Raw genomic sequence first — 23,081 nt, forward strand, 5'->3', positions numbered from 1 at the left:
CGATCTTTTTCTATCAAAAATATACTGTATACCTAAAATGGCTTTGAAACCCTTTTTTTTAAGCAAATGTATAGTTCTTACACCAAATTATAACATTTCATCTATTGAATAATTACATTATTTTGTATCTCTTTGAGTATTTTGCATATAGCTTGTGTAAGTTCCATCAGCAGGAAAATGATGTTTTTTTTTTCTTTACAGCATTAATGTCAAATCTGAAACAATCTTTAACTTGATAGACTGGTCTTTTGCCTAAGATTAGTAGCTTGACAATACTTCTGTCTATTTTAAGCCCTCGCTTTCAATATTAGAGCACAGTATTCTTTAATAGCATAGGATCCTAGTTTAACAAGGACATCTTGAACTCAACAGATAGGATCTAATAAAATTTTACGAGTATACGACTCCAAACAGAAAGATACATTATTAAGACCCCAATTAGCCTACTATATTAGAAACAGAAAGTGTTCTTTTAACACCAAATCTGGACCTAGCTATTTCCAGTCTGAATTCCATTACTCTATTACCTCAAGAAGATACAAAACAGGGTGAACAAGTTTCTTATCAGTTTCCCATGCTCTATGGATTGCCATATCGACCCCCCACGAGGCAGTCCTAACTGTTTTTCTATATAACGATTTCATATTCTCCCCTTGCTCCATAATATTTCTAGAACCCTCCCAGGAGAAGCCGAAATATTACTATTTTTCTAAATGGCTCTTCCTATGTCCATCACTTTGCATTAGTTCGATATTTATAAGGATTTCATATTCTTCCCTTGTTCCATAATATTTCCAGAGCCCTCCTAGGAACTATAATTCAATCAAAACTCCACAAGTATTGAAGGAACGGTGTTCCTCAATTCAGGGCATTTTGCTTACTTACAAAGTTTGAACATCACTCGTAGTTTTCGTCTATAGTCAATTTTTCTTTCAATACCAGCTATTTCTCCATTTTTTTTCTTTTTTAACAAACATGCAAGGAATCATGGGTGGTTCCAGGGGGCGGTTTGAGGACACGTACCCCCTCCTACCACCAGAAGGTTGTAAGTTGAACTAATGACAGGGATGGTGGGATGAAAAATATCAATTCTGGGGCCCAAATTTCGTTGCTCTCCTCCCCCCCTCGAAAATTGATTCTGTGTCCATCCCTAAGAGGAACCATCCGCAAAAATGATCTTAAAAGCAAAATTTATAAAACACATCACAAGACTTCAAAATAATACAAAAAAAATGGTTTTGAAAAAAATCTATAGTTCTCTTTTCCCTGCAAATAAGACTTTCTCCTATCCGACGTCTAGTCACATAAAATTACCTTTTCCTTTCCAAGTTGTTTTCTTAAACAAAACAAAAAAAAAGAAAAAAACTACAGGAATATGACTTACATCGCATTTCCCAGAGAGTTTTGACAATTCAACACCAAGAGATGTAATTTGATCTCGACAATCACTTAAATCTCCCTGCATTTCCGTCTGTTTTAGCTTCAAGGAATTGTTATCTTGCTTTAAGCTTTTATATTCTACTTGCAATCCTTTATATTCAGTTTTCATTCGTTCATTGGCTAAAAATAGTGTCCTAAAGTCATCTTTCAATCTTGAATGTTCTGCTCTGAGATTTGCCAAAGAACGAGCATCCGATTGCAGTCGCTCCTTTTCATTATCTAAAGAAGTACGAATCCGAGTCAATTCCTCCTGCCCTGAAGTCAGCTCTGTTATTTTATCCTAAAAGGGAAAAAATGTCAAAAACAATTCAACATAAGGAAGGGGATTTTTTCCTCCAAGTTTAGTGGCAAAGGCAAAACTGTTTCCAGAGGGGGGGGGAGTATAGGTTTAACCACCTCCCAAGATGTCTTTCTGACTCGTAAAAACGTAAAAAATGTATATTTGATGTGCTTTTATTATTTTCTTTTTTTGTGAGCCCCCATCCCCAACAAAATCCTGCATATGGCCTTGTGGAAGGGCCTGTTCACCAGCAAGAATAAACCATTGAGTATTAAAAGATTCTCAGCGTTTTTGACCACTAATATCCAGGGAAAGTCCTCCCCTCCCCCATAATTGGACCCACATGGGCCTCTACTGTCAATGAAACATTATAGAAGCCCACATGTCAATTAAAATTATGATCATTATACTAAACTCGAAGAAGCGAGGAATAAAAACCTGTTTTTCTTGTTATGTAACTATGTTCTGAATATTTATAACAGACTATTTTTACTTAAAAACAGGTTCTTTTTTAGCATCAAGGTTAAGAAGATGTGAACTGGTTAAGAAGAACTTTAAACAACCATACGTAGCTTAAAGAATTAGCAAAAATAAGCAATTCAATTTCTAAGAAAAAGACCTCTATATGCAGTTATGCAGTTCATTGGTGGTACCGGGGACCAAACTTCAAAGAAAGGAAAGCAGGAGAAAAATATCCGAAAAATAAACAAGATGCGAAAAATAAACAAGAACATATTACAACAAACAGCTTAAGAAGATGCATACTTCCCTTAAAGGTAGTTGTCTTTGGGAATCGACATTTTGTTAGTATTTGAAATTTTACAGGAAAAAAACTTTGCCAAGTTTAATAAATTAGTTGTACTTATTTATTTCTACGATTCCAAGTGGCAACACTGCCAGAAATGAGGCAAACCCTGAAAACGTAATAATTTTGATAAAAAAAAAAACAACAAAAAACGAAAACTCTAATAAAACCACGATTCTCAGGTGTCAATAGATCAAAGATGGGTCAAGGGGGCAAAGAATATTTTATTTCGATGTCCTTTGGCGTTCCTCAGAGAGACTGTTGCATTTGGAATCATTCACTTGGGGTTCTAAGCCACGTTTAAAGAAACCTTCCCTATTGATTATCTTATAACTGGTTTTAAAAATTATACAATTGGTTTTAAAAACTATCTTCCCTCCCTTTTCTCCCTGGTGATGTTTTCAAATGACAGCTGACACTTTCCTGGAATATTTTATCTTTTTATGAAGTTTTCCGGTAAAAAAAAAAAAAAAAAAAAAAAAAAAAAAAAAAAAAAAAAAAAAAAAAAAAAAAAAAAAAAAAAAAAAAAAAAACCAAAGACTCGAAATCACCTGAAGAAAAAGAAAAATTCAATTTCCTATCGTAATCTTTTCGAAAAGAAGAAAGGATTTTCGACTATATCAAGACAAAAAAAAACTATCTGATAAAGCGACTATGGTACAATCGAAGTTTCAATAAATTATCACCAAGAAAAAGAAAAAAAAATCAATTCTCCATCATGATCCTTTGGAAAAGCATAAAGGATTTTCGACTATATCAAGACGAAAAAAAAAAACTATCTGATAAAGCGACTACAGTACAATCGAAGTTTCAATGAATTATCACCAAGAAAAAAAAAAATCAATTCTCCATCATGATCCTTTGGAAAAGCAGAAAGGATTTTCGACTATATCAAGACGAAAAAAAAACCTATCTGATAAAGCGACTACAGTACAATCGAAGTTTCAATGAATTATCACCAAGAAAAAAAAAATCAATTCTCCATCGTAATCCTCTGGAAAAGCAGAAAGGATTTTCGACTATATCAAGACAAAAAAAAAAACTATCTGATAAAGCCACTACAGTAAAATCGAAGTTTCAATGAATTATCACCAAGAAAAAGAAAAAATCAATTCTCCATCGTAATCCTTTGGTATAGCAGAAAGGATTTTCGACTATATCAAGACAAAAAAAAAACTATCTGATAAAGCCACTACAGTAAAATCGAAGTTTCAATGAATTATCACCAAGAAAAAGAAAAAATCAATTCTCCATCGTAATCCTTTGGTATAGCAGAAAGGATTTTCGACCATATCAAGACAAAAAAACTACCTGATAAAACGACTACAGTACAATCGAAGTTTCAATGAATTATCACACCAAGAAAAAAAAAAAAAAATCAATTCTCCACCATGATCCTTTGGAAAAGCAGAAAGGATTTCGACTATATCAAGACGAAAAAAAAACTGTCTGATAAAACGACTACAGTACAATCGAAGTTTCAATGAATTATCACCAAGAAAAAAAAAAATCAATTCTTAATCGTAATCCTCTGGAATAGCAGAAAGGATTTTCGACTATATCAAGGCAAAAAAAAAACTATCTGATAAAGCCACTACAGTAAAATCGAAGTTTCAATGAATTATCACCAAGAAAAAGAAAAAATCAATTCTCCATCGTAATCCTTTGGTATAGCAGAAAGGATTTTCGGAAAAGAAGAAAGGATTTTCGACTATATCAAGACAAAAAAAAAACTATCTGATAAAGCGACTATGGTACAATCGAAATTTCAATGAATTATCACCAAGAAAAAGAAAAAAAAAATCAATTCTCCATCATGATCCTTTGGAAAAGCATAAAGGATTTTCGACTATATCAAGACGAAAAAAAAACTATCTGATAAAGCGACTACAGTACAATCGAATTTTCAATGAATAATCACCAAGAAAAAAAAATCAATTCTCCATCATGATCCTTTGGAAAAGCAGAAAGGATTTTCGACTATATCAAGACGAAAAAAAACTATCTGATAAATCGACTACAGTACAATCGAAGTTTCAATGAATTATCACCAAGAAAAAAAAAAATCAATTCTCCATCATGATCCTTTGGAAAAGCAGAAAGGATTTCGACTATATCAAGACGAAAAAAAAACTATCTGATAAAACGACTTCAGTACAATCGAAGTTTCAATGAATTATCACCAAGAAAAAAAAAAAAAATCAATTCTCCACCATGATCCTTTGGAAAAGCAGAAAGGATTTCGACTATATCAAGACGAAAAAAAAAACTGTCTGATAAAACGACTACAGTACAATCGAAGTTTCAATGAATTATCACCAAGAAAAAAAAAAATCAATTCTTAATCGTAATCCTCTGGAATAGCAGAAAGGATTTTCGACTATATCAAGACAAAAAAAAACTATCTGATAAAGCCACTACAGTAAAATCGAAGTTTCAATGAATTATCACCAAGAAAAAGAAAAAATCAATTCTCCATCGTAATCCTTTGGTATAGCAGAAAGGATTTTCGGAAAAGAAGAAAGGATTTTCGACTATATCAAGACAAAAAAAAAACTATCTGATAAAGCGACTATGGTACAATCGAAATTTCAATGAATTATCACCAAGAAAAAGAAAAAAAAAATCAATTCTCCATCATGATCCTTTGGAAAAGCATAAAGGATTTTCGACTATATCAAGACGAAAAAAAAACTATCTGATAAAGCGACTACAGTACAATCGAATTTTCAATGAATAATCACCAAGAAAAAAAAATCAATTCTCCATCATGATCCTTTGGAAAAGCAGAAAGGATTTTCGACTATATCAAGACGAAAAAAAAACTATCTGATAAATCGACTACAGTACAATCGAAGTTTCAATGAATTATCACCAAGAAAAAAAAAAATCAATTCTCCATCATGATCCTTTGGAAAAGCAGAAAGGATTTCGACTATATCAAGACGAAAAAAAACTATCTGATAAAACGACTACAGTACAATCGAAGTTTCAATGAATTATCACCAAGAAAAAAAAAATCAATTCTTAATCGTAATCCTCTGGAATAGCAGAAAGGATTTTCGACTATATCAAGACAAAAAAAAAACTATCTGATAAAGCCACTACAGTAAAATCGAAGTTTCAATGAATTATCACCAAGAAAAAAAAAAATCAATTCTCCATCATAATCCTTTGGAAAAGCAGAAAGGATTTTCGACTATATCAAGACGAAAAAAAAAAAACTATCTGATAAAGCGACTATGGTACAATCGAAGTTTCAATGAATTATCACCAAGAAAAAGAAAAAAAAATCAATTCTCCATCATGATCCTTTGGAAAAGCATAAAGGATTTTCGACTATATCAAGACGAAAAAAAAACTATCTGATAAAGCGACTACAGTACAATCGAAGTTTCAATGAATTATCACCAAGAAAAAAAAAAATCAATTCTCCATCATGATCCTTTGGAAAAGCAGAAAGGATTTTCGACTATATCAAGACGAAAAAAAAAACTATCTGATAAAGCGACTACAGTACAATCGAAGTTTCAATGAATTATCACCAAGAAAAAAAAAAAATCAATTCTCCATCGTAATCCTCTGGAAAAGCAGAAAGGATTTTCGACTATATCAAGACAAAAAAAAAACTATCTGATAAAGCCACTACAGTAAAATCGAAGTTTCAATGAATTATCACCAAGAAAAAGAAAAAATCAATTCTCCATCGTAATCCTTTGGTATAGCAGAAAGGATTTTCGACTATATCAAGACAAAAAAAAAACTATCTGATAAAGCCACTACAGTAAAATCGAAGTTTCAATGAATTATCACCAAGAAAAAGAAAAAATCAATTCTCCATCGTAATCCTTTGGTATAGCAGAAAGGATTTTCGACCATATCAAGACAAAAAAAACTATCTGATAAAACGACTACAGTACAATCGAAGTTTCAATGAATTATCACCAAGAAAAAAAAATCAATTCTCCATCATGATCCTTTGGAAAAGCAGAAAGGATTTCGACTATATCAAGACGAAAAAAAAAACTATCTGATAAAACGACTACAGTACAATCGAAGTTTCAATGAATTATCACCAAGAAAAAAAAAAAATCAATTCTTAATCGTAATCCTCTGGAATAGCAGAAAGGATTTTCGACTATATCAAGACAAAAAAAAAACTATCTGATAAAGCCACTACAGTAAAATCGAAGTTTCAATGAATTATCACCAAGAAAAAGAAAAAATCAATTCTCCATCGTAATCCTTTGGTATAGCAGAAAGGATTTTCGGAAAAGAAGAAAGGATTTTCGACTATATCAAGACAAAAAAAAAAACTATCTGATAAAGCGACTATGGTACAATCGAAGTTTCAATGAATTATCACCAAGAAAAAGAAAAAAAAAATCAATTCTCCATCATGATCCTTTGGAAAAGCATAAAGGATTTTCGACTATATCAAGACGAAAAAAAAAACTATCTGATAAAGCGACTACAGTACAATCGAATTTTCAATGAATTATCACCAAGAAAGAAAAAAATCAATTCTCCATCATGATCCTTTGGAAAAGCAGAAAGGATTTTCGACTATATCAAGACGAAAAAAAAAACAATCTGATAAAGCGACTACAGTACAATCGAAGTTTCAATGAATTATCACCAAGAAAAAAAAATCAACTCTCCATCATGATCCTTTGGAAAAGCAGAAAGGATTTCGACTATATCAAGACGAAAAAAAAACTATCTGATAAAACGACTACAGTACAATCGAAGTTTCAATGAATTATCACCAAGAAAAAAAAATCAATTCTTAATCGTAATCCTCTGGAATAGCAGAAAGGATTTTCGACTATATCAAGACAAAAAAAAACTATCTGATAAAGCCACTACAGTAAAATCGAAGTTTCAATGAATTATCACCAAGAAAAAGAAAAAATCAATTCTCCATCGTAATCTTTTGGTATAGCAGAAAGGATTTTCGACTATATCAAGACAAAAAAAAAAAAACTATCTGATGAAGCGACTAAAGTACTATCGAAGTTTCAATAAATTATCACCAAGAAAAAAAAAAATCAATTCTCCATCATAACCCTTTGGAAAAGCAGAAAGGATTTTCGACAATATCAAGACAAAAAACTATCTGATGAAGCGACTAAAGTACTATCGAAGTTTCAATAAATTATCACCAAGAAAAAAAAAATCAATTCCCCATCGTAACCCTTTGGGAAAGCAGAAAGGATTTTCGACAATATCAAGACAAAAAACTATCTGATAAAAAAAAAAAAAAAAAAAAAAAACAAAAAAAAAAAAAAAAAAAAAAAAAAAAAAAAAAAAAAATCTGATAAACCGAGTACAATAAAATCGAGGTTTCAATGAGATTTCACCAAACTCTGGTTAATTTTTGAACCGTTTCTCTGTGTGATCTTCCGCAGAAACCCAAGCAATGCCATCACAAAGTTTAAAAATTATAATAATTAAGGATCGTAGTAAAAAAAAAAAAAAAAAAGATAACTTAAGTGTAGGAAGAACTTATGAAAGAAGACAAAAAAGAAAAAAACCGAGTGAGTTTATGAGCGAAAGAGAGAGAAGGAGAGAAAAGAGAAAGAGAAAGAAAGAAAGAAAGAAAGAAAGAGAAAGAGAGAGAGAGAGAGAGAGAGAGAGAGAGAGAGAGAGAGAGAGAGAGAGAGAGAGAGAGAGAGAGAGAGAGAGAAAAGAACGTTTAAGTACCTGAAGTGTTTTGCATTCCAACTTAGCCTCTTTATGGCCATTCTTCAAAGTTTCTTTTTCAGCAGCCAGCTGCTCATATTCACCAGCAAGCTGCTCATGTAGTCTCTGCAGCTGCTCTTGGTCATTAACCATCTGTTCCAATCTGCTTTGCAGTTCTTCCTGCTGCCGAGAGAGCTAATAAGAAACATCATTAATTTACTGAGCATTACACCAAGATGCATATTAAATCAGCGTAAATATCATATCTTAGATTATATTACCATATAAAACTTATCTAAGGACAATTTTGAGTTTTGAAGACAAAAAGATTGGCTGATAATTTCAGAAACAGCACAGAAATTGCTCTTTTTCCGTTTTTCCTAAAGAGCAAAAAAATCAAGGAGGAATTATAACTTAAGAGACTTCTGTTTCCCAAATATTTCACCAAAATAACAGTATGTTCAAAAGTATTTAAAAGGAGAGCTTATCGTAAATTATTTACCGTTTTAATAATGCTGCCGCCTAACGTAAAACAAAACACAAACAAGGTTACCCAAAAGTAGGTATAGTCTATTCGTCTATATAAGTATACAAAAGTAGCTATATGCATAATTTATCACATGCGAACCCCTTACAAATAAAAGAGCGTTTTTATTGCTTTGACTAGAAAAGCTGAGTGGTTTAGATATTGGCTTTTACATTCAGCAGAAAGTTGTAAGACTTTCTAACTCAGGCAAAAAATTCATCAGCTTGGAAAGCGAATCCGTACCACAGTAGAGAGGACGTGCCTAGGAGAGAAGCACCACCTGAGGGGGGTTCCCCTGAGCAAAAGACAGATATTAAAAAATTGCACTTTGAGACGTATGTCCTTACAAATTTTTCCGGGCTCGTTCTTCGGATCTTTCAATACCAAGTCACTTCCATTTTCATGAGCACATTCCTACCTTTTGTCATGATTAAAATACTTTAATTCTGGCGGCGTCCTTGATATATAATGCACTCAATTATACGACAGATTGGGTTTCAATTAATTTTCATGGTCATGTTAGGACTTGCTAACAAGAAACCACAAAAATTGCCGTCAACTTAAACATATATATATATATATATATATATATATATATATATATATATATATATATATATATATATATATATATATATATATATATATATATATATATATATATATATATATATATATATATATATATATATATATATGTATGTATATATAAATATATATATTTAAAGTCAACAGAATTGTTTCGGGCTTAAAGCTTTGAGAGAGAATGAGGTTGGGAGAGAGGTTCTAGAAAAATTGTGAAAAAAGGGGTCTACCTCAAACAAATTGCTATACAAATGATTCTTTCACTATCAGACAAAAGAAAAATGTGAGCTGATTCCAAATCTGAAAAGTTTGCCGCTCTAGCTCTTTCACAAATTTTTTTAGGAGTTTTTTTTTAGGTTGAGGGTGAATTTTTTAATGAAAAGATAATTCCGAATTTAAGAAGTGGTTCGATTCAACATCCCTAAAACATCAGAACATTAGAGCAAATTGGATTGGGGATGGAGAGGGTGATGTAATCTCTGAGGCAGATTTGAGGTACATAAAAGTCTGACTTTTCGAAAATCGTTATCGTCCACGCGTTTCGAAGGATTTTCACGTCTCCGATTCTTTGCATGACAATTCTACTTTCTAACTGTTTTTCAAGGTTTTAAAAATCTTCTTTGTTTGTAAAGGTTTGCAGTAGATACAGAGGTAGATTTGAGGTACAAGAATTAATAAAAATGTGATTTGTCACTTCAAACTGCATAAATACTTCTGGTGTCTGAGTGATAATTTTTATTTTTAACTCAAACTCATAATTTAATATATATATATATATATATATATATATATATATATATATATATATATATATATATATATATATATATATATATATATATATATATATATATATATATATATATATTTATTTAAAGTCAACAGAATTGTTTCGGGCTTAAAGCTTTGAGAGAGAATGAGGTTGGGAGAGAGGTTCTAGAAAAATTGTGAAAAAAGGGGTCTACCTCAAACAAATTGCTATACAAATGATTCTTTCACTATCAGACAAAAAAAAATGTGTGCTGATTCCAAATCTGAAAAGTTTGCCGCTCTAGCTCTTTCACATCTTTTTTTAGGAGTTTTTTTTAGGTTGAGGGTGAATTTTTTAATGAAAAGATAATTCCGAATTTAAGAAGTGGTTCGATTTAACACCCCTAAAACATCAGAACATTAGTGCAAATTGGATTGGGGATGGAGAGGGTGATGTAATCTCTGAGGCAGATTTGAGGTACATAAAAGTCTGACTTTTCGAAAATCGTTATCGTCCACGCGTTTCGAAGGATTTTCACGTCTCCGATTCTTTGCATGACAATTCTACTTTCTAACTGTTTTTCAAGGTTTTAAAAATCTTCTTTGTTTGTAAAGGTTTGCAGTAGATACAGAGGTAGATTTGAGGTACAAGAATTAATAAAAATGTGATTTGTCACTTCAAACTGCATAAATACTTCTGGTGTCTGAGTGATAATTTTTATTTTTAACTCAAACTCATAATTTAATATATATATAAATATATATATATATATATATATATATATATATATATATATATATATATATTTATTTAAAGTCAACAGAATTGTTTCGGGCTTAAAGCTTTGAGAGAGAATGAGGTTGGGAGAGAGGTTCTAGAAAAATTGTGAAAAAAGGGGTCTACCTCAAACAAATTGCTATACAAATGATTCTTTCACTATCAGACAAAAAAAAATGTGTGCTGATTCCAAATCTGAAAAGTTTGCCGCTCTAGCTCTTTCACATCTTTTTTTAGGAGTTTTTTTTAGGTTGAGGGTGAATTTTTTAATGAAAAGATAATTCCGAATTTAGGAAGTGGTTCGATTTAACATCCCTAAAACATCAGAACATTAGAGCAAATTGGATTGGGAATGGAGAGGGTGAAGTAATCTCTGAGGCAGATTTGAGGTACATAAAAGTCTGACTTTTCGAAAATCGTTATCGTCCACGCGTTTCGAAGGATTTTCACGTCTCCGATTCTTTGCATGAAAATTCTACTTTCTAACTGTTTTTCAAGGTTTTAAAAATCTTCTTTGTTTGTAAAGGTTTGCAGTAGATACAGAGGTAGATTTGATGTACAAGAATTAACAAAAATGTGATTTGTCACTTCAAACTGCATAAATACTTCTGGTGTCTGAGTGATAATTTTAATTTTTAACTCAAACTCAAAAAATACCTGAAAATTTTAAAATTAGTTAGGTTTTCCTTTCGCCTAAAGTGACTTGTTAAGCCATTTTATGGGATAAAATTCTAGTCTAGAATGATGATTTGTTTAATCTATAAGAAAGAAATACTCGAAGCGGACGAGAAAGTTTTTGCGACTGAAGTACGAGCGAGAACCATAAACGAATCAAGTAAAAAGCGAAAACGAACTGATGTGACGGCTGTTTGGGGGACTGTTTTCACAAGTTTTGTCGGAGTTCTTACACAAATGCACACACAAATCACAGACAACTTGAGGCCTTCTGCAGGATATATTGGCAGCTAAACTGAAACTTAGTGACACACTGGGAAAGTATTGGTAAACAGTTTTAATGTAAACTAACCACTTTTAAATGCAATAGCCCAAATCTTGCTTTTTCAAGGGAAATTAGACCTACTTATAATCAAGAAAGATCATCATACCGATTAGCTATCAACCTACTTTTTGGCCATCCCCAGAATATAAGATATATATATATATATATATATATATATATATATATATATATATATATATATATATATCCTTACTAATCAAGCACATGCAGCAAAATACACGTTTTTAGTGCTACTTGGGAGTCTTAAACCAATTTTTTTTTATTATTCATTTAAGTCCATCCACCATTTGTACTTCTAATCATGCAATCCTTAGATAATGAGTCTTGTACTTACCTAAGTCCAGACGAAAAATACCGAGCTAGTTGTTTAAGCAAAGTCAAAACTCCTCACATCTAGGACATCACTATTCAAAGAGATAACCTATGACACTGATCGGTAAACTTTTTTGTTAATTTAGTAAACTTTTATAATAATTTTAGCCCTTCATTAAATAATAGGTACACCGAATAAACTTGATTTCATATTTAGTAAAGATCTTATCCATTTTAAAACAATATAACAAAGCCTGACAGAAATTTAGCACTCATTGGCAGGAAAGTATATTGGATAACACTCCACCCCTCGTACAAACCCCAATATTTTTTTTTCTCGTATGATTTATCAGTAAAAACTGATAAATATTAAACGCCAAATTAGACAAATATAAATATGACCATACAAAGAAACACAAATGTCTATTAGAGTCATAACAATAATACTTATACATAACTGACCCTCCCCCAACCTTTAAAAAACAGAAAAATGGCGCGGAAAATTGTCTATGAAGAATGCCTTGAAAAATAGATGCTGAAATTTATAGAAGTCCTGATACTTGCCCGTCACAGCGCAAGTGCTGGCAGCACAAAAACTGTTCCACCAAGAAAAATTCTCTAGCGTTGTGCTTTACCTTCTTCACATAAACTTGCAATGTGGAATGCGATGCATCGTTTTAAATAAAATGTGTATGTAGAGTTAAGTTGGAAGGTCAAAATATCAAAATACTCTCTGAATCAAAATATGCAATTTTGGGGTCATTTCTCTTTGAAAGTATTTCTAAAATTGACCAAAATTCAATCTATTACTTGTTTGCTTGCCTTTCGTTTAGGATCGAGAAAATCCAAACTGTTCATTTCTACTACGGTTCCATTGATAACTTTTAAGTTAATGATAAGCATAAAGTTAATTTTTTTTTATTATTACTCCTAAATTCGCTGCGCCAGGTACATTTAAATATCTGATGTGCCACTAGTCTTTTACATTGCTCCACCACAAAGTTTTACACAACTGTTGAACCTTCTTACGAAAAAGTTGACAGAGAAACATTTAAGGATAACGTCCCCAGGAAGACCATTCCAAATCGAAGTGCAACGAAGAAGGAAGTTGTTCTTCAAATTCTATGTTCTCGACGCATCAACATTACGATTACGATAATTGGACCAAATAGTGTGTCTTCGCATCTGTCTTGTCGGTTGGGCAATGGGGAGCAAGATATGAGAAAGCTCTAGAGAAGGAGGTGAAATTATGTACTTGCAGAAAACAGCCATCAGCACTATTGTTGATGAGTATGATATGGGTTGATGAGAACCTTTCATTTAGAAACTATATAGCCATGATTAGGATCAAGGTCTCACGGAGTTTAGGTATCATTCGAAACTTAGACACACTTTTCCTGGATCTGTTCTGAAGCATCTTATTTTCTGCCTAGTCCAGCCATGATTAGGATCAAGGTCTCACGGAGTTTAGGTATCATTCGAAACTTAGACACACTTTTCCTGGATCTGTTCTGAAGCATCTTATTTTCTGCCTAGTCCAGTCATATGTTTCTTATTGCCCCATTGTATGGATGTCTACTTCCGTCTACACTGCGGTCACTTTCAGTCATGCATAATAAAGCACGGCGTCTGGTTATGGACACTAACCGTTCCTCACCAACACCGCTCTTAAGTCTATAGCCTATTTACATTATTTCTTATGCTTCTTTTGTGTTTCATCAGATTCACGGCTATCTTCAAAAATCTCTTGAAAAAACTTCTGTGTTTATTTCTAATTCAGCTACATATAGCCTTCGTTATTCATATAATGTCTGCATTCCTGTAATTCACTACCTTCTCCAGTAAAGAGATGCCACTCGTTTGGGACTTTGAAAAGGATTCTTAAGGACCATTTAGTTAAGAATCAAACAGAATAACATTTTTTTTCTCACTGAGGAGTTGATGTCCCCGGAGTGTCAATTTCATGGTGTATGGTTGTCTTCCCTGAACTCTGAACTACATCGAACCCCTCACTAACAGACGAGAATCATGGGAAGCGACTGAACCTAACCTATTTACCTTAGTCTGGATCTTTTTAAATGATGCTAACAACATTTTCGGAGCACCCCCATACAGCAGGCACCATACTCGGCAATGAATCTGATGTAAGACTTGTAAGTTAGGATGATCGAACTGAGTTTCAAGCCGCTATTTTCACTGTTCTTGGCACTTCAAGTCTTTGTATCAAAAATTTGAGTCGAACACCAATGTCCACATACATTTGCTTGTATATATCCAGAATAGTGTAAATTAATTCAAGAAAGTATAAGAAGGCATTAAACCAGTAGCACGAAACAATAGAATTGACAATTCAAACAGAATATTTTTAGATTTAACATAAATGAAATGTGAAGCAATTCTAGAATAGAAAGTGGAAAAAACTCAAAACAGTTCCTTTTGAGGTGCTGAACGATATCACTGAAACTCTGGTATTAAAACATTTTTGTGAGTTATTTGGCCCTCCAAAAACAGAGCTCCAAAACAGAGTTATTTTCTTCTCTCCTAAATTCGTTATGTGTATAACGAATGTATAACGTTATGAATATAACTCCCCCAAATTCGTAAAACAAATACGTGTACTAGTGTTTTCCTAAAGAGATGAAATAAGTCTCAACCAGAAAGATTTTGAACAAAACTACTCCTTGCTAACAAAACTGTTATTATTTGATGAAACGTGTTTTATCACCGGAATGAGTTTCGGTAAAGCGATGAGTCCCATTATTTGTTTTGCATCCTATCATTTATATTTGTTTTATTTGCAGATATACATTGCTGGAACAATTTCTTTATACTATCAGAAAGGATAAGGGGCAAACAGACCTGTAGTGCAAAACAATATAAACTGTTTTTTACTTACCGTACCCAAGTTAAACTTGAGAAACTCCAACTACCATCAATTATTTTTAAAGGACACTCTAAAAATAACGTAATATCTAGTTATTGAATACTTGAACATAACAAGTTTTTTAAAACTTATATAAGATCTAAAAAAAAAACTGATTTTAAGGCAAACTTTTCGAATTTTTGGATCATGTTATAAGAACATGTTATAAGATCATGTTAAAAAATACTTGTTTACATGTGTCCCTCCCCCGCACCCTCCACCAGTAGAAAAAGAAGCAAACAAGTCCTTGGTATTTCTTCCAAATTTTGATTTGAAGATGTTTCAAGATTTCGAGCACAATTTCGACCTTTTTTTTTCAATCACCAGTTTTTGACTGAATTAACAAATGTATAAAAAGAATTGGCGTACGTGCCTATATGACCTGTCCACGTAATATCCTTTTTCGTATGTAATTTACAAAACCAATATCTCCTTCTTAGCTTATGAAATACTTCTAGTACTTGAAGTGTTCAATTACTTATTTCTAAGGATATTCCTGTTTTTAGCAGCGAAACTAAAAAAACGAACAATTTTAACAGAATGGATAAACCTTATCTCAAAATTTTTGTTTCAGCCAAAGACATTGGATAAAATGATTTTCAAACAGGACAATGCCAGTATTTATTGTTTTCAAATATAAGAGAAAAGAACAAAAAAAGCATGTTCAACTTGTTTTATAGCGTAATTTTCCCAGGCCTAAATATAAGAGAAAATATAAGAAAATTTCAAATATAAGAGAAAAGAACAAAAAAAGCATGTTCAACTTGTTTTATAGCGTAATTTTCCCAGGCCTAAAGCAACAATACAGTGCACTTTAAAGAAAATTCATAGCTTTTTTTGTCAAACAATTTATATGAAGTTATCTTAGAATATGTCTCTTCACTTTTCTATAATTTTTCGTCATAAGACTGCTTAATTCAATTCAAAATCAATTTCATTTATTCATCAAATAGGCTAATAAACGTGTGGGTACTGAAGAAATGGGAATACAAGCAAGCCCTTTGACTTTAAATTAATAAAGCAACAGCTTGAAAACCAAAATTTTCCGAAGCTCACCCCACGATTTTTCCTTGCGAGAATTCCAATAGCTATTGGATGTTTATGGAAAGCACATTGAAAGCGTAACTGTTCATTGAGCAAATAAAATAAAAAGTGAGATAAAGCTTAAAACACATATTATTTGGTTGAGAATGTTTCCTTTTTTTACCTCAATGTTATCAAATAGGAAAATCATATGAAAAAAACTACTGATATTGTTATCTCTTTCGAGAAGTTATCACAAACAATATCTAAATATCTAAAGATACTTTTATTTCACTTTAGGGTATGTTACTATGCTGATTTTTTTTTTTTTTTTTTTTTTTTTTTTTTTTGTTAGTGTCTTTCTTTTTAGGTGCTATTCTGCTATGTCGTTTGTTTGTCTTTTTGTTCTGTTTTTCTTCTTTCTTTGTACCATTCCACAGTTCTTTATACTAGACACATATTAATTTTAATTATATTATCACAATGCTGAATTGGAAAAGATCAAGGAAAGAACTACGTTTTCATTCAGCATTTTTTAACCTGTGACAAAAAGTATATGACCGAGCCAAATCTGCAATTGGTGAATCTAAGTTACCAATACCAACTCGAAGAGTTTCTTTACCCTTTGGTGCTCCCTTGCATGCTTCGTGTTAGCACTTTATACATAAAATACCGTAAGAAATCGTGGAATCAGGCTCACTTGTAGCTTTTCCCGCTCATATTGTGTGGATAAACTCTGCAGCTGTCCGTTCTGTGTAGCCAAACTGTCCGCTTTAGACAAGAGTGTTGTGTTCTCAACTTGAAGCTGGGCATTGAGGGACTGTAGATCCGACTTTTGTGATTTGTACTCTTCGACGTATGATTGAACACTGTTTAGCTGAGATTGAAGTATGCTGATTTGACTTTGAAGCAAACCACTTTCTTCTTTGTGCGTTGTAGCATTGCTCCTTAAATTTTGATTTTCTATTTCGAGGACAGCATTCTAAAAATTATATCCGTGATGAGTTGAATCAAAATAAAGAAAACTAAATATAATATGATGTATTAATTAAAAACTTAATTAAAGAAATGACCAAATTTAATATGATTTACTGACGTTAACTTTAACTCAGACAATCAGTCAGTTCAACCTGGTATAACGACTAAATACGAAAGCGAATAGGTTTTCTTCTTCAAACTGAAAATCCTTCTTATTTGCAGTTAGCATTAAAATAGACTGCAATCTTTTGACAATTTCTATGAAATATTTCTATGCATAGCCTCGATTAAAAAACAAAGCTTTTATACTCTGTAAATGGCTTACTCAAACCCAACTACACTAGATATCAAGATTAAAAATAAGTTTCTTGAGCTCAGAAAAGCAGTTTAAAAAGAAATAAGAAGTATTTTACTACTAGTATAACCACTAGTTTAATCTTTTAACATTAACTGAATAAATTGAGCCCCTAAGATGTGAGCCACAATTCTTCCTAAGTATAAACCAGCACAGACACGCGAAAATGTTCCTAAGCAAGTAGACAGCTAAACACTGAAAACAAATAATTTTTTCACGTCCCCTCTTTAACTGAAGCATTAAATGCAACAATATCTACCAATCTAGTCTCAACACACACACACTTAAGGAATAGAAATGCACCCAATTACCTATCCAAGGAGGCTACTATCTAGTAACTTGAGACCAGTAAGAGGAATATACAAGTTTAAGTTTTGTTCTGTTATTAATATTCAAAACCGAAAAATATTATAGAAAAAAAAACGACACGAAATTTTAAATAGAAAGGAACGCAAGTCCCCCCCCCCAAAAAAAAAACGAATTGCAGCTAAAACGCGGTCCAAAATCAGGGAAGTCATCTGACTTAATTCTAGAAGACTTGGGAAGCTCTGCCAGCCTCATTGAACAGATGACAATTTGAACTACATGGGTCACTTATTTATGTTCACAGCGGCGATTTTGAGTCAAAGTACTTTTTCAAGACCAATCAAAACCAAACCGAATTAAATTTGAGTAATAGATTGCACCAATCGCTTCAGTTTGTGCTAATGCAGTCAACAGAAAATAAAACAATACATTGAATGCGCGTGTGTTTGCGCAATGTTGCGATGAAAATGTTGAAGACTTCTAATGATTACCCTTGCATTCTGAAGTACGTAGGTTGTCAAAAGGTGCATTTAAAAAAAAGTTTTACTCAATTTTTGAATCGGTTTTAGAGTTTCTGGAAAGTATGGATTAAGGTTTAAAAGAAAATCTGAAGAATTTGAAAGCATACATCGCGTGTTTGACAAATTTGTTAACGCGTCAACTTACAGTTACACGGGGACAGCCTCAATAAAAAAAAAAAAAGGTGTAATTTCAGCTTGTCTTGGAAAATTGAAATATATGAAGCAAAACAATAGTCGGCGCCATTTTTCCCAATTTTAAAACTTGTCACAGGTAGAATGCATCGATGAGGATATTCAGACACAAGTTCAACATTTGATTGCCCTGCTTCAAGATCAGATTAGAACATGTTCTGACGATAGAAATATCACTATGGATTTAAAATCCATTTAATAGAGTGGAATTGCAGAATGTGATACTGCAAGAGGAGCTCGAGCATAGTACTAATGAGGATTTGAAGGTGAAATTTAAAAGAGAGTATCAAATATTTTGGCTGCAGGTAGAAATACCAAAAAAATATCCTGGACTCTGGGGAATCGTAATAAAGCTTTGATAGTATTTCCCTCGTCACGTCGTGTCCAATAGTTTTAGTTTCGTTACAAAACTTTTAACCAAAAAATAAGTAGATTGAATATCACAGAATGCAAAGATTCGCAGTTGTTCTTAACAAAATTGAAGCCAGATATCGACAATCGGCTGTCGGTCCATCAAGTAAATACGTCTCACTAAAATTATGACTGTTTTGTGATTGTCATTGTAGAAGTTATGTTTCATTTTCTTAATGTTTAATTTTATTTATATTATAACGGTTATATTAAAATAAAATTTGAAAATAATAGTAAATAATAGTGTTATAATTAAGAATTTGAATGAATAAAACACCAGAAAATGTACTTTTTCTTTTATTTGCGTTATTCCGAATGGGGAGTTTTCTAAAGAAGGTAAGCGAGAATTGGTTGGTTTCTTGTGCTATGAGTAGTCACAAAAAGGTAAAATTGGATGGAATACCTTTTATGACGGCCCAATTTCACTTTTGGATATCCATTACAGTAAAATCAGTTAATCAATTAACCAATTAAAATTCACTCTCTGTTTCGAAAACTGTTAGTTTCTGGTTGGAACTCAACTACAACAAAATCTCGGTTCTTAGTTATAATCTTCACATTTTCCCTCGAGTTTTGGGAATATGGTAGAAACTTAAATGCAGGGGGTCCACCAGAACCAGCGAAATTTTTGAAAGGGGTCTATAAGAAAGAAAAGTTTGGTAACCTCTGAAACAGACAATAATAACGAGTTTAATTTGCCACCTGAAGTGAAAATTCTAACATGCTTAGGGCAAGAGTTTATTACACATAAATTGTGCACAACCAACAGTTTAAGCTTATATAAAAATTAAACACGAGTTCTCTGTCCAACTAACCTGTCTTTCTAAATCAATCAGATGATCTTTAAGCTCCAGAACTTCCTTCATTCCAGAAGGCAGGCACACAGCGTTATTCTCAAGGGCGTTGTCACTTTCTGCTTCTTTCTAAAACAGAAACAAAAAAAACGTATGATACAACTGTAACAATGGATTTAAATATTTTTATTTCATTCGTATTTTTAAATAAAAAAATAAGCTATAAAATTGCATCGACAATTTGCCATAATGAAAAGACAGGTTAGGCCCGAACCGAAATCGAGAGTGAAGGCAGAAGTCATGCTATTTTATTTTATTTTTGTATCTAAATCAATGTCCAGTCAACCCACCCTCCCCATTTTATTTATCTTTAGAGACGCCTTGAGACTTTTGACTTAGTATAAACCTGGATTTTTTTTTTTTACTCCAAAGTCGTATCCTCAAAAATAAGAGAAACTGGAGCCATGTCTTTTGACTACGCAAGTGATAATGTCGTTGTCATATAACCCATTATTAAAAAAAAACTTTAAAGTGGGCCAATCATCCATCACACAAAATAATTCTTGCACTACAATTTACCTTAGACTTAGTTTATTCAAATTTAGAAGGAGGTTTGACCCTTACTTTGAAATGGGAAATTCCTTAGAGGGTGTAAAGAGGGGAATAGATTGAGATGGAGGAGGAGCATGTGCAGCTGTGTTGGCCTCACGCGGCTTGGTGCTGCGGTGAGTTGATAGTAGTAGTAGCAGATCTGATAGCATACACAAAAAAAAACGACAAAAAGGCATGTTTAATAAACTGACAAAATCCGTTACTGGAGAGATCCTGAGCTTTAAGGATCGATCGAGGCCCCAATGAAAAAAAGAAAATACTATTGCTAACCGAAGAACTGTGCTTAGTCGAGTAATAAAGGGTTAAATAAGAGTTTGAAACAATAGATCCGCAGACAACGTAGCAGATACCAGCTGATACGGGCAACATTCCAGTTTTGATGCGTTGCATGGATAAAAGAATTATTCAAATAAAAAGGAAATACACTATTACAGCTGAACTGAGAACATTCTGTCGGTATTTCTAATTTTTCAGGGTGGAAGGGGGTTTTACCATGAGCTTCAAGCCTTATAAGCTTTCAATTTTATTGCTTCAGTATTAAAATTCATGTATTCTTCTTAACAGACAAGCAAAACATACAATTACCTGGACTTCTTTATGACGCTGTTTTAATGCTTCATAATCTTTCTTGACTAACTTTAGCTCATTTCGAAGCTCCGAGTTTCGATTAGATGACTCTTCAAGTCTGGCTTCAAGAGCTACAATTCTTTGCTCCTTAGCCTCCAGACTTCCTTTAAGAACCCCTTCCAACATGGACTCCAGAGCTTTGTATCGTCTGTAGCAAACAAATAAGAAACAGTTTCAGTAATGGAAAAATAAACAAGTGAATAAATGAATAGAGTAGCCTAAGTCAATACTATGAAACGTGATACATAGGTGCATTACACGTGACACGTTTATTATGCGATGCGCAGCACATTTGGGTAATTTAGCACGCAAATCAAATAGCTTCAAAGAAAACAATAAAAAGCAAAGAATATATTTCAAGTTACAAATTTTGCTTAATGAAATAACTGCTGGCAAAAAATTCCTTATTTTCTTTTCTTTTAGTCTATTTTAATAGGAGCAGTATCTCAGTAACATCAATAGAATTCAGACCAGTTTTAACAATAAATCGCAAAAATTTCTCATTTATTCAAAAATTTCAGTTATGGGCCTTGAAAACTATTATTTTAAACCACTGAGATACTTCAGCTTTGAAAACATTAAACTGCAGCACATCGTAAATCCATTACAAATCCTGATACTCTAGGCAGCCCCAGTACGAACTAGAATAACGTCTATCTTATGAATACTGTTTGAAATACCTTCAAATATCTTTAAATTGCGTGTTTTCTTAAGTTTTTAATTAGAAATTACGTCTCGTAACATTTTTTTTCAATAAGCTACGTTTGTACGGTTTTTTTAAAATTACTTATCAAAGATATTTACTTTTCCGAAATATATATAACAACCTTTGCTTTGTAGCTTTTGGTGAACAAGTATAAATCTAATTATTTTCAACTGTAATGGTACTATTTTCGTAAAACCTTGGTCAATTCGTCACTATCAATTATTAAGAAGTATCAAGTTGATTACACTTCATAGTTCTGCAGTTTTTGCATATTGCTTCTGCGATATCCCCCAAATCTAGCAATCTTTAAGCGTCGTCTATAATTTATAAAAAAAAACACCTTTTTTTTTGTTGTTTAAACAAATATCTCAACCATACAAATATCTCAGCGTATATGACTGTTCTATTGGGAGAGTCGGATGACTTGACCCCAAAGACGCGTAGTAGTCCAGGCCGAAAGCAGAGAATCGGAAAATCGGTACCTGTGCAACACCGTTCATTGGTCAAAGTCTTTTTATATGTTATTTTTTAGTTTTTAGTTTTTTAGTTAAACGAAGGTAATTTCAAAACACTATATCTTTGGACTTCAACTAAAGGTGAAACATTGAATCAGCTCCAAGCTGACATTCATTTAGCTTCTTCCAAAAATTTTTTAAAAATTTTTGGCTTCTCTTTAATTTTTTTTACCTGGGATTCATTGGAGTATATTGATCTTTTTTCTTTCTATTTTTTTATTATTATTTTTTTTAGAATAGTCTCATTATCCTCTTTTTTTTTAGATCAGCGTCTCATTGAACCGTAAGTCTCCCGCTTCCTTTAATTGGCAAAGGGCCAGTGTAGGGACTAGTAAGGTAAAAAAGATAAATAATACGGCACTGGACTTACAGTCCCTATCGGCGGTGCTGACCTCCGTCTCTTGGCTCTTAAACCAGGAAGTGCAATGGGGGGTTGGGGACTAGCCATCCCGTGCTTCCGCACACCCTTCCTGTTTACCTTCCCCAGATTTCTCCAGGCACCCATTTAGAGCTGGGTCGACTCTGGCTGAGCTTACAGAGTCACGCCACTCACCCCCGTCACAAACCATATAATTGGGTACACTAGGATTCGAACCCTCACCCTTTAAAGATCCTAAATCCAGCGCACGAGTGACTTAGAACCTACAAGCTAGATTGGAAATCGAAAGAAGCCTGTAGCCTAGAAGTTCTAAGAGACGCTACATCATGGCATACAGCCTAAAATCTAAAATTTGAAGAAGAGGGTCGGGGTTACTGGTAAGAAAAGTACAGCTTTCGATGTTGCCAACTGCAGTGCCTTTGTTCTATTTTCTTAAAAAAAGCGACATGACAAGAAGGACCACATAAACTTTTTTGATTTTTGATTTATTATTTTCAAACTGATATTGTTTTTTTTTTTTATTATGAGCGGTGATAAGCGGTATTATTACCGGTGGT

The 23,081-nt window shown here is 32.8% G+C and overlaps 1 protein-coding gene across 1 annotated transcript in view; it reads right to left on the bottom strand.

The window, feature by feature from the left end:
- The window catches only part of LOC136030663 (girdin-like), a 260,328-nt gene that overhangs the window by 41,212 nt on the left and 196,035 nt on the right, over positions 1 to 23,081 (bottom strand). Inside the window, exons 26-30 of the mRNA XM_065709731.1 lie at positions 20,883 to 21,072; positions 19,707 to 19,814; positions 16,829 to 17,110; positions 8,232 to 8,405; positions 1,385 to 1,720 (exon numbers count right to left, since the gene is read on the bottom strand). Coding sequence (XP_065565803.1) covers positions 1,385 to 1,720; positions 8,232 to 8,405; positions 16,829 to 17,110; positions 19,707 to 19,814; positions 20,883 to 21,072 — 1,090 coding nt within the window. The remainder of the gene's footprint in view (positions 1 to 1,384; positions 1,721 to 8,231; positions 8,406 to 16,828; positions 17,111 to 19,706; positions 19,815 to 20,882; positions 21,073 to 23,081) is intronic.

The sequence above is a fragment of the Artemia franciscana genome, chromosome 8, assembly GCF_032884065.1.
Source record: "Artemia franciscana chromosome 8, ASM3288406v1, whole genome shotgun sequence".
In the NCBI taxonomy this organism is placed as follows: Eukaryota; Metazoa; Arthropoda; class Branchiopoda; order Anostraca; family Artemiidae; genus Artemia; species Artemia franciscana.